The sequence below is a fragment of the Siphateles boraxobius genome, unplaced genomic scaffold (assembly GCF_051911475.1).
Source record: "Siphateles boraxobius isolate OS27281-9 unplaced genomic scaffold, OSU_SipBor_1 12, whole genome shotgun sequence".
Lineage (NCBI taxonomy): Eukaryota > Metazoa > Chordata > Actinopteri > Cypriniformes > Leuciscidae > Siphateles > Siphateles boraxobius.
The window spans coordinates 2,480,001-2,499,681 of NW_027508722.1; the positions used below are offsets into that span (position 1 = coordinate 2,480,001).

At 40.9% G+C, this 19,681-nt stretch overlaps 1 protein-coding gene across 4 annotated transcripts in view; it reads right to left on the minus strand.

The window, feature by feature from the left end:
• The window catches only part of fez2a (fasciculation and elongation protein zeta 2a), a 25,120-nt gene extending 5,584 nt beyond the window's left edge, over positions 1 to 19,536 (minus strand). For 2 of the 4 annotated variants that reach the window (XM_077205897.1, XM_077205887.1), the window contains exons 1-8: positions 19,152 to 19,505; positions 14,343 to 14,451; positions 14,134 to 14,250; positions 12,420 to 12,552; positions 11,223 to 11,473; positions 5,027 to 5,107; positions 696 to 771; positions 525 to 590 (exon numbers count right to left, since the gene is read on the minus strand). In XM_077205897.1, coding sequence (XP_077062012.1) covers positions 525 to 590; positions 696 to 771; positions 5,027 to 5,107; positions 11,223 to 11,473; positions 12,420 to 12,552; positions 14,134 to 14,250; positions 14,343 to 14,451; positions 19,152 to 19,438 — 1,120 coding nt within the window. In that variant the 5' untranslated portion in view covers positions 19,439 to 19,505. Of the gene's footprint in view, positions 1 to 524; positions 591 to 695; positions 772 to 5,026; positions 5,108 to 11,222; positions 11,474 to 12,419; positions 12,553 to 14,133; positions 14,251 to 14,342; positions 14,452 to 19,151 lie in introns of all 4 variants that reach the window. The other 2 variants (XM_077205909.1, XM_077205902.1) reach the window with 2 other exon arrangements.
• Positions 19,537 to 19,681: the final 145 nt, after the last annotated feature.

Below are 19,681 nucleotides of genomic sequence, written 5' to 3' on the forward strand. Positions count from 1 at the left end.
ACAATGTGTGGCGGGAGTGCGTGACAAAAGATCGAAATGAGTGACTGTCACGCTCAATGTGTGACACTTGAGAGCCCTGATGAAGAACCTGTTGCTATCCACCGATCCATGTCGTGTTTCTAACGGATCTGAACTTGAACGTCACGGCCGAGCGCCACTAGCCCATTTTAGTAATCACACAATAACTTGACAATTTAATTTAAATTTTATATCAATATAGGCCTACATATTCTTTTTACTTTTTATTTTTTTATGGGAATTTCCTGGTAAAATGAAGGTAAAAAAATATTATTTTATAGTAGGGTTCATTTGTGAAGCTTATCATGATGAACAAAACGTGTAAGGATCGTGAACTTTTGTTTGTCACAGAGCTTATATTTTCAGCAATAATCCAAAAGTCAATGGAAAAATCCTATTGGTTTATTGTCGAGGGAACCAATGTGACGTGAACTTACGAGTTGGCCTACAAAAATACGTCATCACTATTCTTAAATTAGGCATATCTGTTAGTTGAGTGTTGTTACCTTTGAGGATGTAGTCTGTGAGGAGGCTTGGGACTTTATCACTGTCGTCTCTCATGGCTTCTAAAACTGCAGAAAAGTGAACGTTAACAATGAAAGGTCAAGATTTATATACTATTGACAACTTGTAGCAGAAAGCAGGGCATTCGTTTGAAATCGAGCACTTGGTCTCACTTTTGGTAAAGATCTGCAGGTCTTGGACTGATGGCGGCCCGTCCTTCCTCTCGTACGGGATTACCGTTGTTACACACTGAATAAAAGATGAGCACAGATGAGACGGGTTAAACATGCCACTGCATGATGGGATGTGTCTCAAAACAGTGTGTGTTCACTCTCTCTGCACAGTGTTGGGAAAACTATTTTTAACTTTTTAAAATGTATAATCAGATTGTATGTCAGTATTTAAGACAATAAGGATCTCTATAAACACATTACTTGTACAGACACTTTTACACTAAATACAACAAAGTAAACTGAACACCCGAAACCATTTTCAACTAAAAACTGAAAACTTTTCATGTTTTGGCCGTTGATTTACACGACAACGATGATTTGGGGTGTGAAAACACAAACTATACTGAAAATGGGATTCAAAGTCCAAGTTTATGAAAATGATACCGTTATTGTCTCTGTGTAAACTACAAAAGCATTACGTATTTTGTATATCGTTTGCATTTAAATGTACCCTTAAATAACTCAGATAAAGCATTACATATACAATAACAGGGTCAAGGCAAAAACTCCTTTTGACCTACATTAATTACCTAAAAAAGTCACTTTGATATATTAAGTAAATATTTCAAAAATGTAACAACACATGTGCATGTTGATGGTTCTCCGATGACGGTTAATGGTCACATGACATGCGTGTAAACAAATAGCATATTTCATCTTTTTTTAAGAACCGTTTTATTTTGACCCTTTTCACAGAGCACTTTTCAACAGTTAATATTGTAAATCTAGCTAGTACGTTTATATATATATATATATATATATACACATACAAGGGTTAAAGTGTGCGGGAACGGTCCGGAGCGTTCCGGCACCTCAGATAAATTATTAAATAAATAGATTCATTAATCTCAACGAATCTCGCTGGTCCCGAGATGGACCGACTGTCCGACCAACCTCCCTTCCTCCCCGCTGAACGCGAGTGATTATAAATGCATGAAGTGCACTCACGGTGGTTGAGCGCGGTAAAGTTAGTTTAATGTTCGATATTTCGTCGGACATTGCTTTCCCTTGCCACTGTTCTATAGGGTCGGCAGTCTTACAAAGATATCAATAACAGGATTAGTTTTAATATTATGTAACCATTATTGACATTAAATATTCGTTCAAAATCACCGGTCCGTGCATTAATGCTGCATATTTATCAGAGGCGTCAATTCCAGGGGTCAGAAAATAAAAGTCCTGCCATATGTTTATTCCACCCATTAACTCAGCCAGCTGATTTCACTAATTAGTTCTGTCTCCTGGCTGAAAAACTGTGCTAATTAGCAAATCCAGGTGATTGGAACAAAATACTGAGGAGGAATTTTACTTTCTGAACCTGGACTTGACACCTCTGATATTTATACCTGAGAATGCTTTGACGCGTTTCCACAACGCATGCCTGAGGGAACGTCTGCCAATTTCACCAACTGCGTTAAACGTAGCCTATAATTTGTATTATTTAAAATTACTTTTCAAATTCCAAAGCTTGCAGAAGGTTCTTATTGGCAATGCTGACCTGGTAGCCTTGAGTAAATTAACTTATCTAAGAAAATTATTCATAAAAATCATCAGTTGAGCCTATGTTTACTTTCTTCACTGACACAGACGAAAATGCTTTAAAAAGCTTTAGGAGGTGGAAGAAATACGACAGGATAAGGAGACTGAGATAAAAATAAAGATTAAGATGAGAGAGCAGGTATTGACAATTAATCTAATGCACACTGACATGGTTTTAAAGCTATTTACTATCCATTTTTATGGCCTTCAAAAGTCTTAAATTGCACATATGTAGGTCAGAGAAATCAAAAGTATCTCGGAGGATGCCCCCGAACCCCCCTAACTACCTCACATTTACATGCACATGGCTGTGGGGGGTCGGGGGTTATGTGGGCTCATGTGGCTACAATACCAGGGCTCAATTTTTGGCCCAGTGTTCAGCAATTTTAATATAATATCGTCATCATATCAATGTTGATAGACCAAAATAAAACCATTAAAATATCAAGTAAATAAGTATTGTGATATGTGGTGCCACAGTGACACTCTTGTCCCAGAAAGTATTGCTATACCACGATACTCAATTTGTTGTCCCACGGTGAGTCATTTTTCCCTGTTGCACCTACACAAAATTAGAGGGTTCCCCCACCTACCAAATCTCACTTTAACCACTATATATATATATATATATATATATATATATATATATTGTATTACACTCTAACACTATATTTTGTTTTACATTAAAATAAAATTATTAATTAATAATTGAAATAACAGGAAAGCTGCTGTGTGATATTATCTTATGCAACGCCTGATTGAATGAGTGCAAATTTGACATGTTTCTCTCTTCTGACTACTGTAATCAAGCTCTCGATATTATTATTTTTTTGGCTCTTGGAAAGTCCCAGAAACTCCAGTGAGGACTTTTTCTTTTGCTATCGGATCAAATGGGAATACAAAAATGGTCTTTGCTGTAGTTTCTGTTCACCACTATAGAAGTTGACCTAACTACACTGCTAAAGTGGCAAAATATTGAATGGCCTTTTAATGATCTTAACCATTTTAATCACAAATCACTGGTCAGGAAATGAGCAAGAATTGCACAATATACTGCAGATAAAGTAACCTAGCACGGATTAGCCTTTCCCAACTTGCAGACAGATATTTACAGGAAGAGTCTGTGTTTTTCCACTCAATGTGAATGGCTTCAAACAGTTCACGAGTAGTTGAAAACAGTTCGTTTGAGTTTAATGTGAGACAAAATATTCACTATAGGGTTCAAATCTGGACTCTGACCAGCCAAAACATGAGCCTGATGGACTTGATCTCAAGCCAGTTCTGGTTTCTTTGGCCATTGTCTTGTTGAAAAATAACATCTGATCATTCGTCTTTAGATAACAACTTTTCATTTGTGGGAATATTCAGAATGTATTGTGCCCCTCTCTGATAATTGTAAATAATAATTAATTGTATAATTGATAACAATACACTTACTGCTACTTATTGCCACTTACAATAATAATACAAAAAAATATTATATAAAAACATATTTTAAGCATGGAAAAGCTACATTTATCCTATCATGCTACTGTAAAAGTTGCGGCAGCATGCGAGTTATGCTTACCTAAAATAAAAGTATAACACTATTTCAGCCGCATTCTGAGTCTGACAATGTCATTCGTTTTTATCCAAGGCGAGTGTTATTAGCTTGAGGAAATACATCTAGTGAAATGAATTCTTAAGTCCATGTCCAACTCTAAATTGTAAGGAATTTATATCTTTGATATCATAGTAAAACTTTACAATAAGGTTAATTTGTTTATTATTCATATGAACTAACATGATCTAACCATGGGCAACACATTTGTTACTGTATTTGTTAATCTTAGTTAATAATAATACACCTGTTAATTGTTTGTTCATGTTATTTCACAGTCAGTGCATTAACTAATGTTAACAAAATACAACTTTTGATTTTAATAATGTTTTAGTAAATGCTGAAATCAATATTAACTAAGATTAATAAATGCTGTAGAAGTGCAGTTCATTATTAGTTCATGTTAACAAATGTAACTAATGAAACCTTATTGTAAAGTGGTACGGATTTCATGATAGCTAACACTATATATGCATATAATACATAACATTTACAACATCAACAAAACTAAACATGATTTCCTCATAATTACCTTCTTGATTCTCACCGTTTTGTTTGGTAAACGTAAATAATATTTAGTAATATTATAATAATTTCCCTATTTCCGTTTGATGTGTTATGCATTCTATATCATCTTTTCATAGAATGCCAAGGAAATAAAGGATAAAAATACAAAAAAACAAGGAACTCTTTTTTTTGTGCTGCCGCCCCTGAGGAGGTCTGTGCACGCCACTGGCTAAGACAATGAAAAGCTTAGTGTTTAGCCATTATTGACTTGGCTTATTTTTTTTCCAGGAGTGTATGACGTAAGTAACTGTGAAAAGGGTCCATAGTAACAGTGTAAACTATAAACACCAATATTTCATTTATTCCCAGCTCTGAATAAATTAATATTTCCATCAGCTACATTTTCCACCAATACTGGCCCGATACAGCATTATTTTACTTCTAATCAAGCATAATTTTGCTACTAATCCAAATCAGCCTTAGGATTGAGAGCATGTCTATAATGGCCCAAAAGAAGATATCCGAGTATCCAACTCACTAGACTTCAGCTGATAACATACTAGAGCTGATTTTACGAGCAGATTGGACAGTCTCAGAAGAGAAGAGGAACCGAGAGGAATAGCACCTGTTTCTCACCGCCCCCATTCCTAAAAGTGTGCCGAAAACCATTCTGAATGGCAGTAGAGATGCCCTCCATGCTGAAGCGCTACAAGCACAGAATAGAGGAAAGAAGAGAAAGAGACAGCAAGAACAAGAGTGAACGAGGAAATAAAATCACATCAACTGCAGCAAGAGGTAATTGAGGAAAAAAGAAAGGGATTGGGATTGACATCTCAAATGTGTTTCCAGACCAGTAGCTACTTGTGATCGGATATCGTGTTTCAGGGTTGAGATGGGAACATGGAATATGGTAAACTAAACCTTAAGCGCATGTTGAGCTTGAACACCATTTTTGATGAGCTCTTTGTTTGTGTTGATCAGACGTCGAGCGCAGGCCCGGATTAAGAGGATTTAGGGCCCTGGGGCAATAGCAACACCAAGGGCCCCCTTTCATCTGATTGCCACGCCACAGTCTTCTACCGCAATAAATATTTTTTTATTGTTATTAAAGCTGCAGTCCGTAGCTTTTCCTCTTTGTCGCCATCTCTGTTCGAAAACTGCAATTGCAGTTATTTGCGGAATTATCAACTTTACGTGGGTTGTACATCGGCATGAAACAGCGCGGATGTAACCAATGTTTTGATGTGAGTGTGCGGCTGTTAATCACCGCGCCGGTGTGGATACGGGCATCCTCAATCACACATTAAACTTTTTGGAAGTATGACCAATATTAGAATTTTCAACAGAAAATAATGTCTGAACAAGTAAGTAACATCCACTTTTCTTCTGATCAACTAAGGGGGAAAAAAGCATTGCAGTAAATCTTATTTTGTATAAACAAATAACAATCATAGTGCTATGACATAAACGGTGTATGAACAGAATCCCTGTTATGCAGAAACGTGTTATAATATAACCTAATATAAACATCTTATGACAGGAAAATTTTGATATAGAATATCAGGATAAAAATTACTCCACATAATTTCTTGGTTCATTTTGGGAACCTTTTATTGATAAAACATTTTTACCCCCTCCCCTTCCAGAAGTGCATTTACTCCAGATATGAACTCAAAAACATAAAGGTTGCCAAATCAGCAAAAAACATTACTCATACTTCAGTCATACTTCCTTAATAAGTACTTAACCATGAATAATTTAAAGGGACAGTTCAACAACATCACCCTCATGTTGTTCAAAACCTGTATGAATTTCTTTCTTCTGCTGAACACAAAAGATGATATTTTAAAGAATGTTGGTAACCAGACAGTTGACGGCACTCATTGACTTCCATAGTAGGAAAAATATATTATTAAGTCAATGACTACCGTAAACTGTCTGGTTACTAACACTATATAAAATATCTTCTTTTGTGTTCAGCGTAAGAAAGAAATTCTTTCAGTTTGAACAACATGAGGTGAGTAAATGACAGAATTTTCTTTTTTTATCACTTTCCTTTTACATAGGGTCTTACAGTTAAATTGTCTTTTTTTCTAGCTTTAGCAGAGCAGAAATCCTTTATGATATCATTAAAATCCAGTCACTGTTTTAATAATCGAGTCATTCATTCAACCAATTTGTTCAAACGGCTGTTTGATTCAACAACGAAGCAAACAAGGAGTCATTTAATCATTAAATTAATGGATTTGTCCAAAACGCGGATTATCCAGTAACGAATCCCCACTATCAGTTTCAGAGATTGTTTCTGTTGTGGTTTCATTTTGGAATTTTCATCGGCGAAGTGACGATAAACCAAAACGTAACTCTCAATGTTAACTTATTGGTCAAATCATTTATTGTTGCATAACATAAATCACATTAGCAATTGTGCTGATATTTGGGGAAAACTGCGGTTTTACTTGTGAATATATCACATCATTTTATATTATCTAATATTACAATAAGACAAAAACTCATCGGGGCAAAAATGCCCATGTAGACCTTGGATATTGGACCTTGATGTTCGTCAAAAAAAAGTAATTCGGCTTTTAAAAAAAAATAATAATATAAAAAACGTGGAAGATTTTTACACGGGTGAGTGGTGGGAGAAAAAACACTGACATTCTGGATTCGGACTGCAATAAAAATCACCGGCTAGCCCCTATAAATACTGAAAATACCTTACGATCCACGAGAAACAATTACCAAATAGTGCTTAAAGCTGCAGTAGGTAACTTTTGTAAACAATTATTTGTTAAAACTGTCATTATGTACTGAGAATATGAGACAGATAATCTGTGAAAAAATCAAGCTCTTCTGGCTCCTCCTGTGGTCCTACTGCCATTTGCAGAAATACACCGCTCCCGGTCAGAAACAACCAATCAGAGCCAGGAGGAATGTCTTAGCAGTGTCAATCACGCTCGTGTACGCGCTGATCACCCCTCTCTTGCACAGCGCGAGCGCGTACCGTCGTTCGTGACTCTCCTGTTCGAACTCGTTCATCCAAATGAACAAATCTTTTTTGAAAAAAGAATGTTCATTTTGAACGAGTCTTTTTCTGAGTCATTTCGTTCATTCAACGAACGAAATGACTCGAAAAAAGATTTGTTCATTTTGATGAACGAGTTCGAACAGGATCACGAACGTGCATGACAGAACAGAGCAAGGCGAGCATTTGTGCTTATAAAACTTAAAGTTTTTTTATTTATTTTTGAAATGACCGATCGTTTCGCTAGATAAGACCCTTATTCATCGTCTGGTATCGTTTAAAGCCCTTTGAAGCTGCACTGAAACTGTCATTTGGTTCTTGAAATGTTTGTGTCCTATTGAAGTCCATTATATGGAGAAAAAGCCTGGAATGTTTTCATCAAAAACCTTAATTTCTTTTCGACTGAAAGACATGGACATCTTGGGGGTTAGTAAATTGACATGGGGGTGAGTAAATTACCAGCAAAAGTTTTTTTAAAAGTGAACTAATGCTTTAACGTTTATCTTACTAGCTATTTATAACTTATAGAAAGAGTGCAACGTTATAAAGTTACATGTATTGCAAAATACATAATGATTTGAGGACCAAGTTTGTAGTCAAAGTATGGGCAGGCCATAGTCAATGTAAAGCATATTGTTGAAGTTTCGTCCCTATTAGTGAATGTTCCATAACTGTTTATAATCCGCCGTAATCGGTGGTCCTGCTTACTAGCCAGTGTGTTCACGGCAGGCTCCGCTGTGGGGGAGGAGCTGTGGGGGAGGAGCTGTGGAGGGAGGAGCTGTGGAGGGAGGAGCTGTGGAGGGAGGAGCTGTGGAGGGAGGAGCTGTGGGGGAGGAGCTGTGGGGGAGGAGTTGTGGGGGAGGAGCTGTGGGGGAGGAGCTGTGGGGGAGGAGCTGTGGAGGGAGGAGCTGTGGGGGGAGGAGCTGTGGGGGAGGAGCTGTGGAGGAAGGAGCTGTGGGGGAGGAGCTGTGGAGGGAGGAGCTGTGGAGGGGGGAGCTGTGGAGGGAGGAGCTGTGGAGGGAGGAGCTGTGGGGGAGGAGCTGTGGAGGGAGGAGCTGTGGGGGAGGAGCTGTGGGGGAGGAGCTGTGGGGGAGGAGCTGTGGAAAGGGAGCTGTGGAGGAGGAGCTGTGGGGAAGGAGCTGTGGAGGAGGAGCTGTGGGGGAGGAGCTGTGGAGGGAGGAGCTGTGGAGGGAGGAACTGTGGAGGAAGGAGCTGTGGAGGGAGGAGCTGTGGAGGGAGGAGCTGTGGAGGGAGGAGCTGTGGGGGAGGAGCTGTGGGGGAGGAGTTGTGGGGGAGGAGCTGTGGGGGAGGAGCTGTGGGGGAGGAGCTGTGGAGGGAGGAGCTGTGGGGGGAGGAACTGTGGAGGAAGGAGCTGTGGAGGGAGGAGCTGTGGAGGGAGGAGCTGTGGAGGGAGGAGCTGTGGGGGAGGAGCTGTGGGGGAGGAGTTGTGGGGGAGGAGCTGTGGGGGAGGAGCTGTGGGGGAGGAGCTGTGGAGGGAGGAGCTGTGGGGGGAGGAGCTGTGGGGGAGGAGCTGTGGGGGAGGAGCTGTGGAGGGAGGAGCTGTGGGGGAGGAGCTGTGGAGGGAGGAGCTGTGGGGGAGGAGCTGTGGGGGAGGAGCTGTGGAAAGGGAGCTGTGGAGGAGGAGCTGTGGGGGAGGAGCTGTGGAGGAGGAGCTGTGGGGGAGGAGCTGTGGAGGGAGGAGCTTTGGGGGAGGAGCTGTGAGGGAGGAGCTGTGAGGGAGGAGCTGTGGAGGGAGGAGCTGTGGAGGAGGAGCTGTGGAGGAGGAGCTGTGGAGGGAGGAGCTGTGGAGGGAGGAGCTGTGGAGGAGGAGCTGTGGAGGGAGGAGCTTTGGAGGAGGAGCTGTGGAGGGAGGAGCTGTGGAGGGAGGAGCTGTGGAGGAGGAGCTGTGGGGGAGGAGCTGTAGAGGGAGGAGCTGTGGAGGAGGAGCTGTGGGGGAGGAGCTGTGGGGGAGGAGCTGTAGAGGGAGGAGCTGTGGAGGAGGAGCTGTGGAGGGAGGAGCTGTAGCGCAGCAGAGAGCAAGGGGGTTGGACCTGTAAGTTGTGCTTGTTCAAATTTTCAGGCCAGGTCAACATTTTTCTCAAAACTCCCTACTGCAGCTTTAACTACTCATTAACTTACTTCAGCTACTTGTTTACCTTCTTCGACGAATAAAACACGTGGATCGGTGACGACACAGGAGGGTGAAGCTAACTGTGGGCTGCTGCCGCTGCACTCGGGGTCTTCCACGGGCACGGATGAAAGTGAACCAAAGTATTTAGTTAGTTTAGGAATTTTTGCATCCCTTTTCTGTCTTTTTGAGTTTTTGCTTTTTTGTGCACCACTATCACTTTTTTTCATAATTTTTGCACTGTAGCGAGTCGATTTATACCCATGTTCTATCATGAAAGCATAACGAAAAGAGGCGTTTCTCAACGTCATGGCGCAAATTGTAGAGTTAATTTGATTGGGCGGTGAATTATATCAGTCAGGCACATTTTCCAATAACTTCTTGATCTTGTTTTCCAATAACTTCTCAGCCCCACCTAGCCCTTATGTTAATCCGGCCCTGGTCGAACGGTATTCTTAGATCACGCCGAATAAACACCACAGACACAGTGTCAGAGTAAAACTATATTCAAAATAAGATACACTGGTGTTTTGCCAGATGAAAAGTTTATTCTATGTATCATCTTTTTACTACTTTAATTAATTTCACTCCAATTCTCTTTTAATTCCTTTATGGTTTTAATTTCCCTTGCTTTTATTTTGTTTATTTTCTATGCAAAGCTCTTTGAATTGCCATAGTGTGATTATTTTTAATTCCTTTCTATGTAAAGCATTTTGAATAACTGTTTCATCTATCCTTCCTTTTATTTTGTGATTATTTGTATTCCTTTCTATGTAAAGCACTTTGAATTGCCGTAGTGTATGAAATGTGCTATATAAATAAACTTGCCTTGCCTTGATCAAAGTTCATAATAAAAGTCTAAATAAAATCTGTCCATCATAAAAAGCGACCATTTCACTTCAGAAGACTTGAGATAAATCGCTTGATTCGTATAGATTACTTTTAACATTAACTTTTTGAAGCTTGATCATTTTGCTTGTGTGTACTTGAATGGACAAAAATATAAAAAATATCTTAATTTGTGTCGTATGGGTTTAAACTAACCCTTTGAAGTCAGCATGAATCTGAAGTTATGACTGATTTTAACACAATAGTGTAATGCATTTCTGAGTGGAAAAGCTTATTGAACACGACAATAACAGGGTGGGACATGATTTTATCCACTGGCTGTTAGTTACATAGTGAAAAGTGAGCGTTGTTTACCGGAACGAATGTGACTGGCTTCAAAATGCAACACAGTCAGCTAACAGATATATGCATGATTGAATATATATTTAGTTATAGAAAAAAAATATCCGGGCTCCTCCAAGCTTCAGGGGTCACTCTTCTGCGGACTCACTTACCAGAAGCCAGTGATTATAGTTTATAAAGTTATAAATATGGATATTTTTCTTACGAAAACGCATTCACTCCCATTATAAAACTTAGGGGGGTCAGGATATTTTTTAATATAAGTCTGATTGTGTTTGGCTGAAAGAACAAAGTCATATACACCTAGGATGCCTTGAGGATGAGCAAATTATGGGATAATTTTTTGGGTGGCTATCCCTTTAAGAAAATTATTGGGGTCAATTTTGATTTTGAAGTGTGTGTGAAACGCCTAAAAACAACAACAACACAAATGCTTCCACTAAACTGCCCGATCTAATGACTCCTGCTACTCACAGAAGACGGCAGACTCTCTGATCCAGACACGGTCTTCACCCTCCTCTTCTTCTTCAGCATCTCTCGGTGCTCCTTCTGTCGGTTCTGCACGTCGATGAGAACCGAGATGAAGCTGTTCTTCACCTCCTTCTCAAACTCCAGCTCGTCCCTCATGGCCAGATGCTGGACCAGCTCCTCTGAATATCCACGTATGACCGTCTCCACTTCCTCCAGCTCGTCGTTCAGCTCCTCTACACACATCAGCTTCACTCCTGGAGAGAACGCACACTTTCAACAATTCAGTTCACCTCTATTTCTATAGCGCTTTTCACAATACACATCATTTCAAAGCAGCTTTGAGTCCACATTACAATATAGAGTGATCTGTTATCAGAGGTAACTGTCTAAGTTATGTATTTGAATAGAATAGAATATACTTTATTGTCCCCTAGGGGAAATTTGTCATGGACTCAAAAGTGCATAGCTGCCCTTACAGACAATAAATACACATAAAATGAAACGTGATTTCAGAAATGTACATATACAAAATCACAGTGAGCTAAAATGTATTAATTTAAACAACGTAGTATTTTAAAGCAGATACAATGAGCTCATGGAAGTAATGCATACTTGTTAGGGCTGCACGATATTGAAGAAAAATGCAATATGCGATAACTCATTATATAATGCGATATTTGATACTATATGCTTAAAGTGTGTAAAATAAACTTCAATTACCTTAAAAATATATTTAAAATAATATAACCTACATACGTATAGTTATACCTGTAACTTCTGAAAGTGAACAGTGTTTTACTGCAGCATAAGAAGTGTTATGTTAACATCAGTGTAAACCACAGGGTTTCAGGTTATCCTACATTAGGTTTATTTAACAGAAACTGAATAATCAAATGTAAAAATAAAACACTGCTTAGTTTTCACTGTATGAATTAAATATATACTGATTCTTATTAAAAGTACAAAAGTTATTCAACCAAGAGCAGTGAGTGATTTTCTCTTTGTCTTTTGTGCATGACCCCAGTTATTGCAAGCCGTTGCGATATGCATGTTGCGATATATAAATTTGCGATATTTCGATAATTTTGATATATTGTGCAGCCCTAATACTTGTTTGTTAACAAATGATTATGACATTTAGATAATACAGCGTTGGTGCATATGAACCACCAAACGCGTCTTCCAGAGGGACGTACTCACTGTCCTGGTAGATCTGGCCGCTGTGAGACCTGACGCTCTTCTGAGAGATGAATGAGAGGTCTGAGTGTGAAGCTTTCTGCTCCGAAACCATCTCTGGTGAGTCCTGCATCAGCTCCTCTATCTCCTCAATAACCTGCAAACAGCAGATATACAGCACACTGCTGTTCTGTTGTGGGTTGGTAAGATTTTTAAAACAAGTTTTTTGAAAGAATAGTTTTTTGCTCACCAAGGCTACATTTATTTGATTAAAAATGGAGTAAAAACTGTAATATTGTGAACTCTTATAAAGTTAAACTGACCGATTTGTATGTGAATATTTAGGGGCAAAGGACCGATTGCAATCATCGGCGTTCTTCTTCTCCTTCGCTAGAGTCTATTGGCGCTTTTCCACTGCATGGTACGGTACGGTTCGGTTCAGTACGGCACGCTTTGGCGTTTTTCCACTGCATGGTACGGTACGGCTCGGCTCGGTACGGCTCACCTGTGGCGCTTATCCACTGCATGGTATGGTACGGCTCGCTTCGGCTCGCTTTAAATGGTACCACCTCTGTTGAGGTTCCAAGTGTACCGTACCGATACTAAAATGTGACGTGAAAGCACTGTAGATCACTGATTGGTCAGACAGACAGAATCGTCACTACCAGCGTCATTGTATTTGCAAGACATCAAACCAGCTAGATTTGAATAGCCAGTAGCAGCCACTGCTGTAGCACCTGTTTTAAAACTACTTGCTTGACTTGCTTGAAGAAAAAAAGGTTCCAAAAAAGAAATGGCTGAATCGTGGTCAGTGGACGAGAAGCGCACACGTTCCTCTTGTTTGTAGCCGAGGAGCGGATAAACTATAACGATCAGTCATAATCCCACCCACTTTGAAGCGGTACTAACTGCAGTGGAAAAGCAACCGAGCTAAAGCGAACCGAGCCGTGCCGCGCCGAGTCGAACCGTACTGAGCCGTACCGAGCCGTACCATGCAGTGGAAAAGCGCCATATAGCCACCCATAGAACCGCTTTCGGGAAAGTTATGAAATTTGGCACACAGATAGAGGACAGTATGAACTATCACCACAGCAATTTTGAGTCTCTAACTCAATCCCTCAAGCGCTACCAACCGTCCAAATTTTTTAATTACGTTTGTGCTAATACATTTTTTAACTGTTCTGTAGAATAGCTTTTGAACCGTTCCGTCATGAACATTTTTCTGCCATATTGAATTTTCAGAAAAAAAACCCCTACTTTTTCCCAACTCCTCCTTGGCCGTTTCTCAGATTTTCCCAAAAATGTAACCAGATAAAAAGTTATGGAATTCAAGTCGATTCGTCAAAACGTTCTTGAATAACGCGCAAACGAATTTGACGAAGAGCACGCCAAAATGAACGTGAGACTATATCTCCGCAATGCTGACCAAATTTGGTGTGTGTTATGACAACCATGACCTGAGGCTACTTCCACAGTTTCGGTGCAGTGCCACCTAGAGGTCATGAGATATGAAAAATGGCTCTTTTTGCTTATAACTTCTGAACGGTTTGGCCAATCACAAAACTGGTCTCTTTAGATTTGGTGCTGCATGGTGAGTCGAACGATACCCAATTTTCCAATATCGGCCATTTTGGGCATCAGCCATTTTGAATTTTGTCGTAAAATGCTATATATGCTATAAATAATTAATATAGTATGTCTTCTGGCCAGCAGTGATGAGTGAATCTCATGTCCACACCTGTTCAGCAGTGAGCAGCGGCTCCTCGATGATAGAGGACACGATGATGGAGTGCATGTCCATCTGCTCTCTCAGGTCCTCGTCATCAGACAGATCCAGGTTCACCCCCCCCACCCGCTGAGGGAATGACATGGAGCAAGCGTTAACGTGCTGTGAATCCCATCATTGGGAGTTAACAGCACAAACACAGGTTCTGGATTTAGACTCACCGGTCTGTCTTCAAGGCTCAGCGTTGAGAGGTGAAGCGATCTGACTCGAGACTGATTCCAGTCCACTGGCATGACGTTGCTATAGTTGTCAGTGAGAGCATTCCAGATCCTTCATAGAGAAGAAGAAAAAAAAAAGAGTATATGACCAAAAAAGGCTCTGGGGCCGGTTTCACAAAGATAGACTTTGACTATGGCTTAGAAGATATAGTAGATAGTCAGAGTTCAGATAGATATCTAAATCAGAACGTTGCACATAGCACTTAAGACTCTGACTATCTTAATTAGGACTACACTGCAATGCATTCTGGGTAAAATAAGACACTTTTCAAAACAAAAAACATGGCGGATCGAGTAAGCGCATTCAACCGCTCAGTGCAGTTTACCCCGGCAGAAAATATGTGTTTGTTATAGGAGTATAACAGTTACAAGGACATTTTACTTGCGGAGGATGTAGTTGTAGCAATGTTCAGGGAAGAAGGAGGCGGGAACCGGCAAACAATCAAAATATACTTTATTTAAAATAAAATAAACAAACCAAAATACCGCCAGCAGCCCCTCGCGGACGACTGCTGGCTACCGAAAATAAATATAACTGCCAGCAGCCCCTCGCGGACGACTGCTGGCTAAAATAAAATACAAATACAAAAACCAAACACAACTAAAATACAGGCCTGTTCCTCTCTCAATCATCAACGTCGTCGCTCCTCCTTTATGCTTCCACTCCTCAGTGAGAGATGCGAGAGACCAGTGTGCTTCACAGGTGTTGCTCATTAGCAATCGCACCACCGGCCTCGCGCCGTTCTCTCACGACCCTCGGCCGTCCTTCGCCACATACCCCCATCGCCCCTCACAGGCCGTGGGGTACCCACGAGCCTGTGCCTACTCCCCCCCGGCGGCGGCGATCCCTGGGGGGTATGGACCGACAAGCCGAGGGACACGGAGACGGAAGCATGAGGAGCGACAGATCGAGAGAGGGGAGAAAAAAAACAAAAAAACTTGGTCCGGTTCCCACAACGCGCTGCCATCATGGTCCTCCACCTGCTGGACGATCTCCTCCGCGGTGCCTGGCGGTGACGCTGGTTAGCCCTCGGTGGACGGCTCGACACTCCTCCGCCGCCCGGTGGACGGCAACGGCTCCTTGGGCTCTCGGGCAGACGGCAGGAGTCCCCCGCTCCCTGCTCCTCCCCTACCCGGCGGATGGCAGCAGGCTCCGGCCCAAGGCGAGCGGCGGCAACTCGCGCACCATGCTCGATGGCACCGCGGATTCCCCACAGCGGCGAGGACTCTCTGACAGTGCGTTCCTCCCTCTTCCTGGGTTTCGGCACCAGTGTAGCAATGTTCAGGGAAGAAGGAGGCGGGAACCGGCGAACAATCAAAATATACTTTATTTAAAATAAAATAAACAAACCAAAATACCGCCAGCAGCCCCTCGCGGACGACTGCTGGCTAAAATAAAATACAAATACAAAAACCAAACACAAATAAAATACAGGCCTGTTCCTCTCTCGATCATCAACGTCGTCGCTCCTCCTTTATGCTTCCGCTCCTCCGTGAGAGATGCGAGACCAGTGTGCTTCACAGGTGTTGCTCATTAGCAATCGCACTACCGACCTCGCGCCGTTCTCTCACATCCCTCGGCCGTCCTTCGCCACAGTAGTAACAAGAAGAAATGTTTAATTTGGAAAAAGATTGACTGTTAACAGCGTTAATCCGACCATTGAGCGGAGCGTTCAAGACGTACAGAAAAGATAAAAAAACATGTTACAAGATGCCAAAAAATAAGTATTTAAGAGGAAATACCCTAAAAACCCTTACCCTTCTCATAGCTCTCTCCATAACGCCGCCAGCAAACCACAAATTAACAGCCATTTTCCCTTTTCTTTTGGCTGTGTGTAATGTAACTGATTGTTACTGCTGGTTGCCAAGGTAACAGAGTCTTAGACCTGAGTTAGCCTGGGTTAAGGTGTCTAATTTTTTTGGTCTAAATTAAGTCAATCTTTATTTTTGTGAAACAGTCTAACTTGCATTAGACTAGTCTATGAGCAAATTTTAGACTTGTCTAACGCTATAGAGCGGTCTTAAATAGCTTTGTGAAACCGGCCCCTGTTTATGGCCTAGTATTAAGAGGTTTTCTAATGCGCTTTGGTCGACTGGATCACAAGTAGACGAAGAACACATTCCCGTTTACGCCTGGTGTTTTAATCCGCCTCTTTTTTCCACTTCTGTTCTGATTTCTTCCAGGGGAGGGTCTATGTCTGGGGGTCAAACAACCTCTGGTGTTAAAGGACAAGTTCGGTATTTTACACTTAAAGCCCTGTTTTCTGATGAAACAGAACGGTTAAGATTGAAATTTGGACAAATGCTGCTGTCCTGAGAATTTTCGGTTTCTGTGTTAGCACCCCCCAACTACACCTCTACAATGGTTTCATAGGTGCATATGAAAGAATCATTCATAAAACGCATTAAATTTCACAAAAATCGCTGAAAAAGATGCTTTCCAACAGGTTTTTATTGTAGTTTGTGTCCAACTCCATTGCCCTGTATTGGATGTTCTGTGAGGTACGGTATTACTCCACCACCGGAGATGGAAATGGGGTTGTTTGTATTCTTTCTGCAGTCTTACAGTCGTGGTATCGTAGGCTACGCTATCCAAACATTGGCAAAGGTGCATTATCGCCACCAACTGGGCTGGAGTGTCTATTATTCAAGCTCTCAACGGAAGAATGTCCGGTTGTGAGGCGTTTGAAATAGGTCCACAGTTTTACACCGAATGGTAAAACACCTGTTGGAAAGCATCTTTTGCAGCGATTTTTGTGTGAGCATATCAGTGAACACCCCAGACCACTCGGTGAGGTTCATGTCTTTGTAAACTAAAGTTTAATGCGTTTTATGAATGATTGTTCCAGTGCCCATATGAAACCATTGTGAAGATGGGGGGGTGCTACCACAGAAACCGAAAATTCTCGGGACAGCAGCATTTGTCCACATTTCAATCTTAACCGTTCGATTTCATCAGAAACGTTAAATACCGAACTTGTCCTTTTAACTTTGTGTGGCTCAAGCTGTGCCATCTCCGAACCAATCTGTCTTTTACAAACTATCTAACGTTGGCAACGTTCTTCCTATAGCTAGGCTCATCACTTTGAAGCTTGCAAGGCCATAAATTACTTAGCTGGGTCGGGTGTTTCTCTAGTTGGGATTACCTCTTCACAAGGTTCGATGTTTACAGCTGTGGAGTTCTTTAGTTAGTTTAGACTGGATGAAGCCCACTTAATTTATGACCCTAGAATCATCTCTGTCCGGTCTGCTCAGTTCCTACAATGCAGACAAAGTTTAAATCCGCTTCCCATGTTTATGAGTTAGGTCAGTAGACGGAGAGCAGGCGTCCATTGTGGCTGTTTGAACATATTCGATCACATGAGCGTTTACACTACGGAAGCAATACAGTCGAATGTGTTTTCTACCTCTGGAAGTGGCTCTGGACGTTTTAGACCCTGTTTACACCTGTATTTAGCATCGTCCACTTGTGATCTGATCAACCAAAATGCATCTTAATACCAGGTGTACACAGGGCCAAAGAGCTGATAGACCTTAGTCAGGGTAGCGCCAATTTTAATTTTTGACAGTAATGAAAGTGAGGCTGTGAGGGGAAGTACAGTGCATTCATTAAGCCCAAAGTAAACTTCTGCAAACTGTTTGCGTGATGTGATTTTCATGACCAGTCCATCTGCCTTTAATTCAATATGGCGTCTAACCTGACTAAGGTCTAGTTGTCTTCATATTTCTGTGGAAACCGTAATACTTTTTTACAGGATTTTTTGATGAATAGAAAGTTCAACAAACAGCATTTATTTGAAATCGAAATCTTTTGTAACATTATAAATGTCTTTACTGTTACTTTTGATCAGTGTCCTTGATGAAGGAAAGTATTCATTTATTTTGCTAACCCCAAACATGTATATGCATCCAAATCTGAATATTTATTTGGCCAGATTCAAAAATTTGATTACATTTTACTTCAATGTCCATACAATATGCATTAGACAATATAATAACAAACCAAGCAGCACCTGCAAATAATAAATAATGACTTTTAACGAACTCTACTCTAGAAAATTACAAAACCTTTTTTAAAAGAATCTCCACACCGCTTTTTCCAGTCACCATGTCAGAAATGACAAACAAAAATGGAAAAAGCACCATAAAAATAGTTTGTGAGCCAAATGCAAACACAGCTTTTTACTCACTACATTTTTTCCCCATCCACTGTAGATTTAAAATAAAATACAGTGGCTTTTGATGCATGATTTCAGTTTTTATTCTTAAACTTGTGTTTGAGCAATATCTCTGAAATAAGTGACACTTTGTTATTTCTGTCTTTAACAGTCCAAACACTTTTTAGGGGATCATGCAACTATATGATTAGACTATTACTATACTGTTTGATTTTACAATTTATTTGGTTTGTCTGATCAATCATGCCTGTTTACAAGAGACCGTAAACAACATCCAGTCACGTGACATCTGCTGATGCACAGAAATTCTCTACATGCTGACCATTTCTACTATTCCGTTATCTTAATAATCAAACTCTATCCTCTGTAAACAGTGCAATGTAAATGCCACAAGTACACAAATTAAAGCTTAATGCATTTTAAGACAGCATCATGTCATGCATTCATTACATCCACGTTATTACTGTCTGACATCATTCGTTCAATGGTCCATCGATGACAATAGCAACCGAGATGATGTACATTCATGCAGTGTGGCAGATTTTCCTCTAATGCATGCTTTATGTTGACTTACTCATCACATTTCAGGGTCGTATCCTCATTTATTGGCGTCACTGGATAGATTGCGTCCGTTTTAGAGTCTACATTTTGGAAGCATAATCGTAACTTCTCGTCGAAGTGTTTGATGATCTCGTTCTCAAGCGCGCTCTCGCGGTCTGAAATGCCATCCAGTAACAGCGACATCTCTTCAGTGTTCACGTGAACGCGCTCCAGAAGAGTATTATTCCGTTGTGTTCCGCCCTTGAAAGCGTTGAAATCTTGCCACTCATCTTCATCTCTCGGCGATGAAGGCTCCGCCATAACTGCAAATGTAGAGACGCTCGGCTCTAAAAAGGCACGGACAGAGTTACAAACGCTACTACGGCGAAACCTTAGCTCATGAATATTAATTAGAACAGCGTGGAAACCTTCAGAGGCCAGCAGCGTGAACTAATTAATATTCACCAAACTACAGCCAGCTTCATTCTTTTCAGCCAATCAGTTAAACCCGATGTATGAACGTCACGTTGCGTAATTAATATTAATGAGCTAAGCTTTCGCCGT